The sequence below is a fragment of the Thunnus thynnus genome, chromosome 13 (assembly GCF_963924715.1).
Source record: "Thunnus thynnus chromosome 13, fThuThy2.1, whole genome shotgun sequence".
In the NCBI taxonomy this organism is placed as follows: Eukaryota; Metazoa; Chordata; class Actinopteri; order Scombriformes; family Scombridae; genus Thunnus; species Thunnus thynnus.
The window spans coordinates 20,383,342-20,398,695 of NC_089529.1; the positions used below are offsets into that span (position 1 = coordinate 20,383,342).

General features: G+C 38.7%; 1 protein-coding gene across 2 annotated transcripts in view; it reads left to right on the plus strand.

Moving 5' to 3' along the window:
- Nucleotides 1-15,354, plus strand: part of acsl6 (acyl-CoA synthetase long chain family member 6) — a 38,625-nt gene that overhangs the window by 3,230 nt on the left and 20,041 nt on the right. Inside the window, exons 1-3 of one of the 2 annotated variants that reach the window (XM_067608561.1) lie at nucleotides 524-614; nucleotides 12,992-13,212; nucleotides 14,283-14,397. In XM_067608561.1, the coding sequence (XP_067464662.1) occupies nucleotides 13,009-13,212; nucleotides 14,283-14,397 (319 nt within the window). In that variant the 5' untranslated portion in view covers nucleotides 524-614; nucleotides 12,992-13,008. Of the gene's footprint in view, nucleotides 1-523; nucleotides 615-12,991; nucleotides 13,213-14,282; nucleotides 14,398-15,354 lie in introns of those variants that run through there. The other variant, XM_067608560.1, reaches the window with a different exon arrangement.

Here is a 15,354-nt window from a genome sequence, read left to right on the forward strand (position 1 = left end):
TATCCTGAAAAAATGTCTTACAGCCCATTTGGGCTCCTAACTTCCTAGATTACTAGACATAGGCTGGCCTGCCCTTTCACTTTGATAGTCAAATTAAACAGAGATGAGCCTCATTCAGTGATGATGTGTGTAATTTGTTTAAATGTGCAAATATCAACTATGTTATCAGACATATTTATTTGCATTTGCTTGTCTGCATTTGCGTGTATATTGTGTGTTACTATGTCAGCCTGTGTCTCATATAGTGAAGGTGAAGACGAGCATTCTGTGTAAGTAGGGGAGGGTGTCAGAGAGAAAGAGAGCTAGAGAGAGAGAGTGGCGGAGGGAGGGGTGGGTGGGTGGGTGTGGTGAGAGAGCGCAGCGTCTGTTGAGCTGAGGGTGGTGTGATACGGAGGCCAGCCAGGCTCAAACTAGGCCAAAACGCATCTCGCTGCCCTCCTCTTGCTTACCTCAGCTTAATCTCGCCGGTGGCAATGGGAAGGTAATCACTAGTTTGCACAGGGTGATGTGATATCCGCCTGAGGCCCCTTAACACACCACACACACATACACACACACACATACACTCACACACATCACACCACACCGGCTGCCTGGCTGCCTCCGACGCCTTTGTAAGTGCCACTGCCTAGACCACAGCTGCTTTAGCCCTTCTGCAATGCAATTACACTTTAGATCTCAATTTTTTTGTCTGATTTGCATCTTTGTGTTTTTCCATTTTTATACTTTCTTCTTGCTCTGTACGTATATCTTTACTTTTGCTATAGACTGCACATATATGTATATGTAGTACATCTTTCTTCTGTTGCTTGTATCATTATCTATTGTGTGAATGATGGTTGCAGTCATCTGTTGGGCTGCATCTCAGTTCAGAGGGTCAATGGCTGTCATGTGCACAGGATGTCTTTATATGGTGCCCTGAGTGACAGTGACAAGAAGAAGTGGTGGTTTTGACTCCTGGAGGGGGTGGACTCAGTTAGAAAACTGGAAGAAGGAGATAACAATGTGTGGTTAAAGACAGTGAGTGAGTGAAAGAGTAGGTGTTGTCAAAGGATGATTAAGCATTGATGGTTGAAAAAAAAGAAAAGCAAGAACAAAAAGAAAGATGCAATGCATTGAGGTGAGTGATGTTGCAATATTTTGAAAAAAAGCATTTAAAGAATAAGAGAAAGCCGAGCAGGACATCTTTAAATAGAGTGCAGTAGTGAGGTTACTACTGGTCATCTGTCTCTGTGTTAATAGGCTGTAATCTCCCCACGCTGGACTCTAATTATTGGTGACGGCCCTCATATGGGCCGATGGGGCGGGACTTAAGGATGTAGGGTTTGCGTTTCCTCTGCTTTAAGCCTCTAGGGTCAAAGGAAGTCTAGCTGGCCCATTCACAAGCCCTCAGCGCTGCATAGCTTGCAGTACTTTGCTAAGTGGAAACTTCCTGAGAAAGGAAGAGAAAGATTTTCCTCTTACACCAATGACAGATTAGGAGATGCAGCATTAAACACGTCCCTGTAGCTAAAATCTGTATTCTGTTAAGTTGTCCTCTTGTTATCTTTTATTGATACTGACTGAATAAGTGCATGGGGACTCTGTAGTATTTATGGTGGTGTGTTTGTCCAACCTTTCACAAGTGTTATGGGAAGTGACTATTCAGAGGCACTTATCTAAAGTGTTTTTGGGAATGTTAATGTAGCATGTATGAAGTTAGTTGAATTTCTTTTCCTTCCCAAAATGTTGTCTTTTCAGGAGCTTTTCATGTGAGTGGATACAGCTGGAAATGAATGAAAATTTTGCTCCTTGTAATTCATCTTTAAGTCAAGCGTCATGGTTAAATCAAATGCTTTGGTAGAAATTTTACACCTCAATATATCCAAATGCATTTTTAGCCTTTTGTGTGAGCTGATCCTCAAATTCATATAGTGTAGTTCAACTCATACATACTGCATAATCCATCTTGCACTAATTCAAGCAAATGCAGGCTTTTGAGTAGATATTTACAGCTGTAAAGATTTCACTTCTTTGTTCTGATTCATTTTATACCTAAAATATTTAACATTTAATATTTAAGACATGCTTCATGCATTCAGGCATCAAGTGAAGGTCAGTTGACTGTTGAAGCACATCAGACATCCTCTTGCATGTACAAAAAGTCCATATGTTTATTTATTTTTTAATCCAGCTGTTCATGCACAGTATGTGCTCTGTTTTGATATGATATAGTTGGTATTAAGTTCCGTCTGTACAGTGTTTGACTGTGCACATCTGTCAGGATTTCCGGACAAGTGTGTATGTATTAATGTCCCCTCTAAGCTTGATTTTGAATTTTGTAAAACATAATACTCAGTCATCAGTCAACATTTTTCACCAAGTCTTGATTCTACATTGTCAGATGAAATAGGCCTGTTGCTGTCATGACATAACTCATGTTAGCTGATACCAATCCCCTTTCCCTGTTATGTTTCAGAACTTTACTGGCAGATGACTGTAATCTGATTGATTATCTTTCAATGAAATCCCAGGAAATCATCAATAAAAAGCATGTTTTAAACTAAACCGTCAGTCAAAAGAGAAGTTGACTGATGTATGTCACAGGCTCAAACAGTCAATACAGCAGTGATGAGGAAGTTAGAAACATGATAAATGTGAAGAGACGACTGCAGTTATCAAAACTTTGTAGAACAAAATTAGATGTTAATGTTTGTAGCAGTAAAATGTATCGCCCTGTTGAAGAATTTGAACAAAGTTGGCTTTTCCATTACAGTTTGACCAAACTCAAGGTCAAGGTCCACTAGTGTTTTCAGAGCTTTCAAATGCACTCTTGGTCTTCATCGATGGCTGGAGTTTCTTCAGTTGACACAGAAAAGTTTCAAATTCTCACATTAGAGAAGCTGCAATAACTGAATATTTGGAATTTCTGCTTAAAAATGACTAAAATGATTATTCGATTATCAAACTAGTTGCCGATTCATTTCCTAAATTGACTAATCATTTAATTGACTAATCGCTGCAGCTCTAATTGCGAACAAGATTACACTGAAGCACTCGGATCCACTTCCTGTTCCTGTCCCAAACTTCCCTCAGGCAAATTTATGCTTTTTTTATTTTATTGGATTGTTTATTGGAATAGTACAATAAACAGTGTCCAATAAACAGTGAGACTGGTGCTTGTGTACTCATCAACAGTCCTTCATCCTTGAATGAGCAACCTGCGCATTCTTTCTCTCTGCATACATTTACATCAGCTAAATGCCCGCACTGTAAATGCAACACAATTCGCCCTGCAGGGGTGATAAAGATAACTCGATATTCATGGTGTGATGTACTCTTCATCTCACGAATTAAACAGAGAGGTCTTTGAGTGCACAAGCTGATCAAGGTCATTGTTGTTGCTGATGGGGATGCAGCTGTCCTGCTGTTCTTCTGTCCCACCAGCTGTAGCAACAATCTTTGTGGAGGGCAACAGGAATGAACTTTGTGTATTTGTGTCCCTGGGGCGCATTATTTAGGTTACTACAGGACAGACAGTTGGACACCAAACAGTGCCATAGGTTGTAGTGGGGGAGAAGGTTGAAACAGCTGGGCAAATTACCCTGTTCACCCATAGTAATCATGCAAATTATCATACAAATTTAAGCATGTGGCCTCATCTCAACTATGATATAGATCAGTTTTCTATTCTCACATTTGTATGAACTTTGTTCTATCAAAAACAAAACTTGTCTGTAACAGAAAACACATGATGAAATTTGTTTTTTGTGGATATTAATTCTAAGAATGATGTGACCATAGACTGTATATAAAGATGGATGTAGCGAGCTGTGATGTCACCAATTGGTTTGCATTGGAGCCGACAGTCCAATTCAGTGCCAGTCCTGGAGCTGGGGAGAGCAGCAGGCAAGCAAACTGTCAATCACAACTATCAATCAATGCCCACACGGCAGACATCAAAGCTTACTATAAGTCTTCAAATATTATTAACAGAGCAATAATTTCCAAAATGGCCATTTAGCAGTTGAGACCATAATGACTGTGAAATAAATGATTGATTTAAAGAGAAGTTTACACTGTTTGAATGTGAGTCGGTGGGAGCCAGGGATTTTTAGGTGCCAGCATCTAGGGGGCCGTTATTGACATTGCACTTTAAGGTGCTTCCGCATTGGCTTCAGCCTCAAGCTGTGGTTGTTGCCGCTTGGCTGGGACAGGCCTAGAGACATTTAATCTGTGCCCAATTGTAGGGGTTGCGTGCATACTGTACATGTGCCCCCCCCCCCCCCCTCCAATGAGTACAGAGAATTCACCTCAGAGTCACCTTGAGTGAAGGATACACTGGCTGTCATTCTTATTATAGAAAGAGAAGACGGCATTTCTTGAAGGAGCCACTCGCATCTGACAGGCTTTTCGTCTCATTATGGCATTTTCAGTCTGTTAATACATACTTTGAAGGAATCAGCCCCTGAATGGGACACAGCCATTGTGTATAGTGGAGGAGTAATTGATTCTTAAGACCTTTCACTGCCTCCCACCCAGCACTCAACACTGCACTGTCTCGCTACAGTCTGACATCACCTTTTAAGAGGGAACATTTTCAGTAACAGTACAGTTGAGGTTTAAGTGAGTAATCAGGGGACGTTGTGCATGTTAAAATCTGCATAGGTCAGATTCTGCTGTGAATATTTCCTGCTCTGTCTTGTCCTCTTGTGTTATCTTTTATATAACATTTTTCCTTTATCTTTATTGGCAGTCAAACAAGTGTCGAGCAGGAAAAATGCAGACGAGGGCAGAACAAAGAGAGTGAAAAAACAATGACGGGCAGTTATATGTTTGGATCTCTCCTGGAGGCCAATTAAGTGTCTGGCAGACTGTGGGTCTCTTGCTGCTGTAGGGCTATTACAGGGCAGGAAAATGTGGCGGGCAAGCATGTCTGTGCTGTGGCATTCAATGGTTCATTTAACCCTGCAGGCTCCACAGACAGGTGCCAGGAGTGAGTCTCCATTTATCAATCAGAAGATGAGGAATATTTCCAGATAAGTCCACCTCAGCCTATCAAATTTGAATGTCTCGCAGCATTTAACATCACTATGCAGAGACAAGCAAGATATAAATAGATTTTTTACAAAATTACATCTAATCCAAGTAAGATGACATCTCATTTTACATGTTATATATTGTATTCTCTCAGGCCTTACACACAGAAGACACTTGAACAGATCATATCAGTAATATTCAATAAAAAATAAGGGTGTTACAGACTCAAAGAACCAGATTTGAAACATTGAAATGTCAAAAATGAACTTTTTTTTTCTCCAGCAAGGTTAAGTTAAGCTAAATTTCTCCAACTATATCTCAATATTTTGCCCTTAAGCAGAGAAAAGCTTCTGTTTTAAGAAGCCACTTTCAGTCAGAGCATCCACCGTTAGCTAAAATAAATGTTTCTAGTCCTACGTTCAGACTGATGACATATTTGACACATTTTTGTTTTGTTTGACCTTATTGTATTGGTAATAGTTGTATTATTAGTATACGGGCTGGGTGACTTCTGAGAAAACAGTATCACAATATGAATACAACAGTTTTTGTAAGTAATTTTTGTTGTTTTTACAATCTGCTTGGAGTTATTCATTTGTACAACAAAATTTTGTATATTTAGTTATTGCCCTTATTAGCTTTATTATTGGTATTTATGGTATTATTATTATTATTGATATATATTGGTGTGTATGTGTGTATGTGTGTGTGTGTATGTGCGCATGTGTGTGTGTGTGTGTGTGTGTGTGTGTGTGTGTGTGTGTGTGTGTGTGTGTGTGTGTGTGCGTGCGCGCGCAGTAGGGGTGTAACATTTCTGAAACCTAGACTGAAACTGCAACACAAACGTCCACGGTCTCAGGATGCAGTTTCATCTCCAATCTCCCCCCCAACCTGCTGCTATTGATGTAGGCACCAGCCACTACTAGGGGAAATACGGTAATTATGTTTACTTAGTTAATATGTAGACTGGTCCTTAGCAAAATTATTTTTTTACCTATTTTTGTTCACTTAATTAATTTATGTGAAGTTAATTTATAAAGTTAATCTACCTTCATAGTGTACTTCAATGTTCTTGATATTCCACATTGTAGTCGATTTAATATAACCCAAAAATTTTGAGGTATGAACCGAACCATTGCTCAAAAATCGTGGTCTGAACAGAACTGTGGATTTGAAGAATCATTACACCCCCAGTGTACAGTAATGCTTTCATAACCAGCTGCACTCTCTCTCCAGTCTCCTCTATTCCAGCGTTTGGCACAGTTGTGTCAGTAGGTTATGGAGTCTGTCTATATTTAGAGCTGGTCGAGGGCTGTTTCCCCTTCTCTGCCCCTCTTTTCAAACACTGACTAATCTACTGCGGCTCTGTCATCATTGCAGCCAAGCCACGTTATCCACTGAACATGACACAAAGCACATGCAGCGAGATACGCTACATTTATGTCATCCAAGCAGCCGACTGATCTGCATATTCCTACAGTGATGCATAAGGGTTTATAACATCAATCAAGTATGCAGGCCCTGACCTCTAATCAAAGACCGTCCACTGGGTTAATGATTTTCATAATTAGCTTTTGGTCTATAGTCTCAGAATATTTCTTTTAAACATAAAACCCTCAAAATAATCTGAAAAGCGATCATGAAGTGATGAAGTAAAGTATGGGGGTACTTTCCCCCCTGTTAGCAAAATGACCAAAATGCATCTCCCTTGTTAACTTGCCATCCCCCAGTAGCGGAGAAAGTGCAGGAGCAGAGGAGTTGACTCATTGATCCTTTATCTGACTGAGGTTTGTGCAAGATAGAATCTAGGGCCCGACCACGGCTCTGAAATATCAGTAGCCTAACTGTGCTGTGTATTGATAAATCCATGGCACTGTCCGTGGTGCTGAAATAGCAGACGGATTTGTAATTCCGCCTTTTTCTCTCAGTCCCACCCTTCTGTCAGTTTCATCTTGGATCTATAATATTCTCTAAACTATTTGCTGTAAATACTCAATTCTATACTATATTGTAGCCTATACACTCCATAGAGTAGTGTCACTTTCACACCTTCATGATCAAAGTGATAAGTAGCAACTAGAAGTTGCAGAAGAGCAAAAGGATCATAGAGACACACTGCTGCCTTTAGTATTCCTATAATATTTCTATGATCATTCAACAGTATCTGTGCTGCTGAAAATACACCCCCAGACCAAGCCACCTGTGTAACAAAATATTTTAGAGGAGACATGACTACAGATATAGTTTTTACTATAGATGTTTGGTGTAACCTGGGAGTGGAGAAGGTAATGTAATGGAGGAAATGAACCTGCACTTACCGCACTGTGCTCAGCTGCCTCAGTTGTATAATTCAAGGCAAATTTTATACCGCCAAAACTTTAGTGTGTTTTAAAAAAAATTTTAAAAAGATTATTAAAATGCTTAATGGCCACATCCAGTAAAACAATAGGTCTACATAAAATATGTATTTAGCCTAACAGCAGTTGTATTAAATCGAGATTATGATCGCAATTATAATATCAAGAATTGAGCTGGGCCTATATGATAATCCTAACCCTAAATCTCCCATTGGGCCATCCCCCCCTGTTAAAAATGAACAAATCACTTACAGTACTGATTATGTCCAATATCAATGCAATCAGCTAAGATATCAATATAATCAGATCACTTGTGAAATGAAATCTATTGCCCCACAGTTGTAGAACAGGTCAGGCTGTTTCTGCACGAGAGGTGGTAAACATGCTAATTTTGTTGTTGTTGCTGTTTGTTGTGTTTGATAGCAGCATTTTTGTTTGTTTTATGAAACAGTTCAGTTGTTCATATCCTGTTGGCACGGCTACATGGAAAGGAGCTTCTCCATCAGTGAAAGCTACAGTATGTGTGTGCCTATGTGTGTGTTGTGCTCCCCGCCTGGCTGGTGCTTTTTCATTGATCTTCCCGTCAGAACTGTTCAGACACATCAGCTGTACTGCAGATGGAAGAATACAAAACTAGATGTAGGGAATACTGTATTGAGTGTGGAAAATAAAGTGTGTGTGATGGGAAAACAAACTTGTTCTGTTCAGGAGAGCTGGTTTTCAGCTAAGACAAATTTAAACTTTAGCTGTAGTTTTTACTAAACACATCTCAATTAAATTATGGGATTCACAGGATGCTGACTTGAGTTAAATCTAAGAGCGTTATTTTCCATTCCCAATTTCTTTCTATATTTTTCATTTTAAACTTCACTTTTTATATGTTGAGGTCAATAAGATGTCTGCACTTTCTCAGAGTTACCAGTCCATTCCCGAACACCTGAATGTGTGCCAGATTATGTTTTTCATTTTGTCAGGTCTTTACAGTAATTAAGTCTAACTGTCGGACAGACTCCAGCAGTGCACAGTGGGCCACTCCGTGTCCTTACCAGGGCAGGACATTTTATCCCAGAATTAACTTTGACATTGTAATTGCTTCAACATCCATATGGATTCCAGTGAGCAATGTTATTTAGTTCAGAACCATCACTGAGTTTTTTTGTCTACCATTTATGATCTATCTTACCAATCACCACACTCAACATTTCCCAGCACTTGCGCAGTTCAAATTCCCCGTCAAGATTACTGGAACTGCAGAGAAAAAAAGGGACAACAGAAAAAGAGGAAATATTTGATTCATACAGTTAAAAAAAAAAAAAAAAAGAGAGAAGTACAGTCATGTGGTGTCAGAGGTGCTGTACTGTTTTCAGAGGGATCTATCATGCTGTGGTAGAGGATTCAAGCTAAAGTAGAGTTTGGGAAAGCAGCATCAGGAAATTCACTGTAGAGCAGTTTAAGGTATTGTGCTTTTGACTTGAATCAAAGCAACAGGGGCGATGACGGATAGCTGTAGTACACTATGCAGATGTGATGTCATATGTCAGTGCTGCTTTACAAATGACTGTAAATGATGACTGCTGACCACATGTGTGTGTTTTCCTGTGTTTGTCATGTGGAAACTAAAACATGTGAGCATTGGGGGAGATGAGATGAGATGTGTGAGCTGGTATTAATGAATGTCAAAAAGTAAAATATCTAGGTTTAAAACTATAAAGCTCTTTGTAAAAATATTTTTATGTTTTATTTTTGCCAGTGTTGTAGTTGACTCCTTCAAGTTGTAACAAAATATTTAGTTTCAGAAGTTCCTATTCTGATCTATGAAATACTCCAAAGTGCATTGGCACCCAACTGTAGCTGTCAACAGGAATATATCTTGTTTATGATGAACAGTAATCATAAAAATGTGTTGTGACCGCCCAGCTTGTGTTTCTCAACTATGATCTGCAAGCACTGGCAGCATTTGTTAAATATCCTAAATATTGTGCAAAGCTGTAGCACCAAGTGGATTATCACATTAAAGTCATATTAAAATACCTTAAAAATAGATATTAGAGACTAATATTATCAAAAACTAACACTTTTTTAAAATAAATCATATTTTATGGGCTGATTACTTTATTTTTGGCTGGACGCAACAGTGGGGCCTGCCTTATAAATGACTGAGTGATTGAGTGATGAAGCTAAGTATCCCAGAATGTGTTTCACACCAACCGGCAGTGATGGCAGAGATTAAGCTGTTGTAATTTTCACCGTGCGACTATTAAAATGTCATTTTATTAAGTTTTAATATTTTTTCAGGCAAGAAAATAACCATTTAGGTTCCCAATATGTGGTCAGTTTATCCAAATAACGCCTATTTGGAAATTTGCTCTGACATTTTTGGAGATGTGAGGAGCAGCTGGCTGGTTGAGACCAGCCAGTCATCCCAGCCACTGACAGACTGACTCCTGGTGATTTACCAGTGGCTCTAATGTCTCCATAGCATTTTAATATATGATATAATTCCTTTTGGAAGATAAATGTTGGCCTCACAGATGAAATCTAACAATTGTAGCTGCCACATTAGTTTGTCTGAATGTAAAGTGAAGCGTCATGTTTTTACTGGACAGAACAACAGCGTTGCCTCTGCGGCTCTATATGTAAAGATATCACCACATTTCAATAAATATAAATGTATTAAAATGAACAGATCATTCTATATTAAATTTTGTTTTATTTTATTAAGCTACATAACAGTTTTGGTTTATATTATAGCTATGTTACAGACTGAATAACATGATTTACTGCATCTCTGTGTTAATAAGGTTATTTTTTTGTGAGAAAAATAGTGTTAGTGGAGCTTTGACTTGAGATTGTTTTGTCACATTACAGTCAGGTAGTTGTGTTGAAGCTGAGCCGCTGCTGTCAACAAGTACACTGCTGTTGTAATTGCAGAATGATTGTACTGCCTCCTCCCGTCCTCAGACGTTTGTACTCCTGAGCAACTAGCAAGTATGCAAGTCTGAACTTGGTATACTTGGTATTGAGAAAGGCCTGATGCGAAATTGGCTTCAGCCAAAGCCATTTCAAATTAAAAACCCTTTAGCATTTCATACACAGCCCAGCCATATATCAGGTTTTGACCTAGTCTTGTTTCAAACTCAACATATTCAAATTTGACCACTTTAGGCCAATAAAGAAGTAGATAAAATGTTCACAATTCCTTAACTAGAACCTGGCAGCGTGGAAAAGGATTTGAAACATCATTTACAGCATTTGCAGCATACATTCATGTTGGTTAATTATACAAAGTACAGACAATATGGTTGAACGGTTAACTGAATGAATAAAATGTTAAGATTTTCATATAATTGAAACATTTGTAGACTTTACTGGTCTAAATTTTCTGGGAGAAATGGGGGCAGGACTCATGATTTCAATATTTCTAAAATCCAGGCTATGATCCTGCTTATAGACCTTTATACAACTCACTTATATATCATCTACATTAGATTTAGTCAGTCAGAAAGACACTAGGTGTGTGACTTTATTCATTTTGTTCCATTTTAAAGGTGTAAGAAAGTCATGCATCTGGCTTCCTGCCTGAGGCGTGGTCACACCACAGTGTGGGTTCATGTATGACATAAGTCAAAGGTGGGTTGAATCAATGAGGGCAGCTGGACTTGGTTGATCTGGATGGCTGAGAATCTTCACAGACATGTATGACACAAAGATTCAGCTTCCCTTTAGTAAACTGAGAAAAAAATAGTGGTTCTACTAAAAACAGAACAAGTGAATGAGGAAGTCAATGTTCCCACAGCCTCAGATATTTATACTGATCATTTTCACTGTCCGTTGCAGCTCTGTACATATACATGCGTGGGGGAGAGAGATAGACTGTGAACGAACACACAGGAAGTGATTCTGATTGGCCGTGGGCTGCAGCAGTGCCCCGACGCTATTCGTTCAGTCAGGTGGTGCTGTCTCTGACTCATTCCCCAGGGGAGGGAAGGAAACCCTCCAGTCAGCGCTGCAGCCAGCCTCCCCCTCAGATAAATTATGTATCTCACGATTTGTGTGTGTGTGTGTGTGTGTGATGGAGGCTGAGCCGTAATGAGCCTTACGCATGTCGTGTGTGGTTGTGTGTGTGTGTGTTTTATCTACTTTCCAGTCCCACCACCTCTCAGTGTTTTAGTGTAGATTATTTATTCTGAGCTGCTTTTACAGTAAGAGTAAGAATGCGGGGGAAGACCCCCTCATTCATCACACTGCTTTTAATGAAACATAAAAGACGTGTTTCAGCTCACAGGATCTGGGTGGAGGGGATGTGAGGTCAAATGTTTTAATAAAACACTTGTTACAACCCAACGCTGAGAAAATAAATTGACAGATTTAGGTAGTGGTAAACGTGTTTGTGTGTATCTGGGTAAGCCCGCTCACATATGTGGAAGTGGTAACGAACTTATCTTACCACTTCCATCCTGAGCAACAGCTTTAGTTCTCAACAGTCAGGTGCATGTCATGTGAAATGTTTTTGTGATGTCTGACTCATTCATTTATTTATATATTATTTTGAGTTGCCTGTTTTTAGAAAGTCCCACATGCTTTTCCCTATGCTATCTTTAATCAGTCTCATTTTTTTGAATTGATAAATTGCCAAACTGCTGTATGTAAACATGAATTCAGCGTGAGTGGAGAAACATGTTGATAGCTCACAGTGACATAATAATAGAGGGATAATATGATCTGACATACAGTTCAAGAATGTGTACTAAACACAGAAATCTTGCATTTTAGTTCTTTAATTTTATTATTTAACATCTATAAATTGCTAACACATCAAAACATTACACTGAATAGAGGAAGAGGAGAGTTTCATGGCAAATATTCTGCAGGTCTTTGATGTTTTGGTTTGGATTCTGAGCTTATTGGCTATGGAAGTGAAACATCCTGTTCTTTCAACTAGTAATTATGTGGACTGTTGGTGTTTCGACTTTGGTGAATTTTATGCTTACTGTGGCAGTCCGCTGTTTATGTGCCAGACAGTGGTTTTGTCTGTTTCAATCCCTCTTCTTCTTTTTGTCTTTGAAGCTCCAAAATGCCACTTTCTTTCTTTGAATACACTGTGTGAGGATTACATGTGCGGGTGTCCTCCTGCACTGCAAAAATACGCAAGTCAGAAAAATTGGACACTGTAAAATGACCAGAATTTAATGTATTTAGAATTCAATAATCAACATGTTTTTCAGATTATTTTTTGGTGGCAGCGGTAAACAAACCAATAAGCCATTCCAACCCCAACACACCCAATTCAGTTGAATAAGGTATTGATTTGGTGTTGATTGATCATGCTAAGAAAGGATCCATCATCCACATAAAATCACAATTATTGCACCAGATATTGATTTTGAAACTCTTCCCGAAGCAAATAAATGTTCAAAATGGGGTTTTGTTTAATAATGAAAATAAAATGTGGCTATAATTTGTAAAGAATTTCTACTTTTTGTGTTTCAGAAATACATTAAATATTTTTTCCACAGTGTCAAAACAATATTCACATTTTAGGATCTCATGACACACAAAAAAGTGCCAAATCTTTGTTAGAAATCATAAATCAATGAGCGTCCTCCTTCCTGCAGAGTTGAGTTCCACCCTGATGGAGAAGATGCAGGCCCAGGAGATGATGAGCGGCCTGAGGATACCGGAGATGGACGAGCTCGGCCAGTTCTTCCGCTCCTTGCCGACCTCCACGCTGGTGGGCATCGGCGCTCTGACCGCCGTGCTGGCGTACTGGCTGGCCACCAGACCCCGCCCAGTCAAACCACCCTGCAGCCTGCTCCACCAATCTGAGGAAGTGCCGGTAAGACGGGCAGACACTCCAATGCAGAAAAAACTTCATAGATGCAGTCTCATTCACATATGCTGACATTTAGATTCACTCAAACCCACATACATGATGATTTACAAATACACTCTCATCGTCTGACACTGATTTACTCACCATAAACTAATGGACAATCTCACTTTTGTAGATACATACCTTAAACACATACACAACTGCAGGTGTGTAGCCTCGTTATTGGAAGCACACTTATGCATATGAATATTCATGGTTATTCTCAGAAACATGGACACAAACATTTTTTAGTTTCAATTTGATTTATTCAATAAAATCAAGAGTAGAAGAATTTTCTGACTTTATAAAACACACAGAAGCACATTCTTGGACAATTCACGGTAATACACGCTACACAGACTGTGTATGTGTATAAGAAAGTGATTGAAGCAGTTGTATTAAAAGAACTGTCAGAGCAATGCTGTTTTGTGTACTTACAATTTATTCAGAAATCTTTCATTGTTAATAATAATAATAATACATTGTTGGGTTGCATTATGCTTAAATCAAAGTTACATAATTAATAAAAATACAAAGCCACTATTAAACCTTTCCCTGTGCATCCAAACGTGTTTTGACTTCATTTAATGCTCACAAGCTGTGGGAGCAACCTGCCTTTGATTCCACCCCAGTCCTGGTTTATCTTAACCACCATACCAATCAAACCAAACCAAACATAAATTGTTTTTCATATACACACACCACAACGTTGTGCCCACTCACTGGCACGAGAGGCTGGCTGTGTTTGTAGTAAATGTGAAACTCCTCTGAAGGGCTTTTTGTGGCTATGAGGTTTTTCTTTGGTAAACTGAGGTCTCTGACGTAGTGACACTACAGTCTAATAGATTGAGACAACTGTGTGTCTGACGAGTGTAGACACAAACTACAGTACATCTTGTGATCTTGTTTTTATTTATATATTTAGTTAGTTTGCATACTTTCTACTTCAGTTTGATAGTAACGCCCCCAGAGTATTAAGAGAAAAAGTGTTCTCACACTCTCTCTCTCTCTCTATCTCTATCTCTTTGTGTCAGCATGAAGATGGAGGTCGCAGGTCCATGATGGGCGACAGTTCCAAACTGCTGACTCATTACCATGACGACGCCAAGACCATGTACGAGGTCTTCCAGAGAGGCCTCCACATATCTGGTGGGTAGGATGAAAAATAAACACTATTTAATGTTTACTCACAAATATACAGTACATACAGACAATCTGACTCATGCATTTGGATAGCTGAATCCCAACTGTTTTTCAAAATATATAGATGTTTTTGACATTGGTCTTGCTGATATATGACCATATTCTAAATTTATTTTATGTATTATTATACTGAACTGCATATTATTTTATTTAACTACTAAAGTTCCTAGCTGAGATTTTTTTTTTTTAACAGGAGTATCCTGGCCAAGACAGCATCAGTACATAGAGTTACAATGTACAATATACATAGATTTATAATAAAATAGATACATCTAAAGTATAATCAAGGATCAAGAAAGGTGATGTGATCAAAAGGTTAATGTAAAATTGATAAAATAACAACAGTTAATATACCATTACAAGGACTATGAATACAGATGTGCGATAAATATGTTATAGTATACTATATTGTAGTGAAATGTGAAAACCTCATCATCAAGTCCCCCTCCGCTCAAAAATGTCTTTTGCTTGTTGTTATTCCACTGTTGTTAGATACTAGAAGGCTGTTTTCACATTCATCTACTGAAGGAAGGAAGTTCCTCTGTGCTCTCTTTAAATCTGAGTTTAAGTTGCGTGCATGTATATGAGCATGACTTGTGACATCACAGCTAGTTTGGAAGCCAGTCCTGGTCCAACCTGCTTACAGAATTTTTACGTATAACTTATACAAGTGTGGTGTGTAAACTCGAGGCTTTCAGCACATATACTCTGAAAATGGACTTTACCAAAAAGTAAGAGACATCTCGTGTTAAACTTTTGAAATATACAGCAATGGCTAATTCATAGATTCAGGTTTTTCAATGAAGGAGAATTAGTATATATATATATATATATATACACACACACACACACACACACACACACACACACACATATATATATATATATATATATATATGTGTG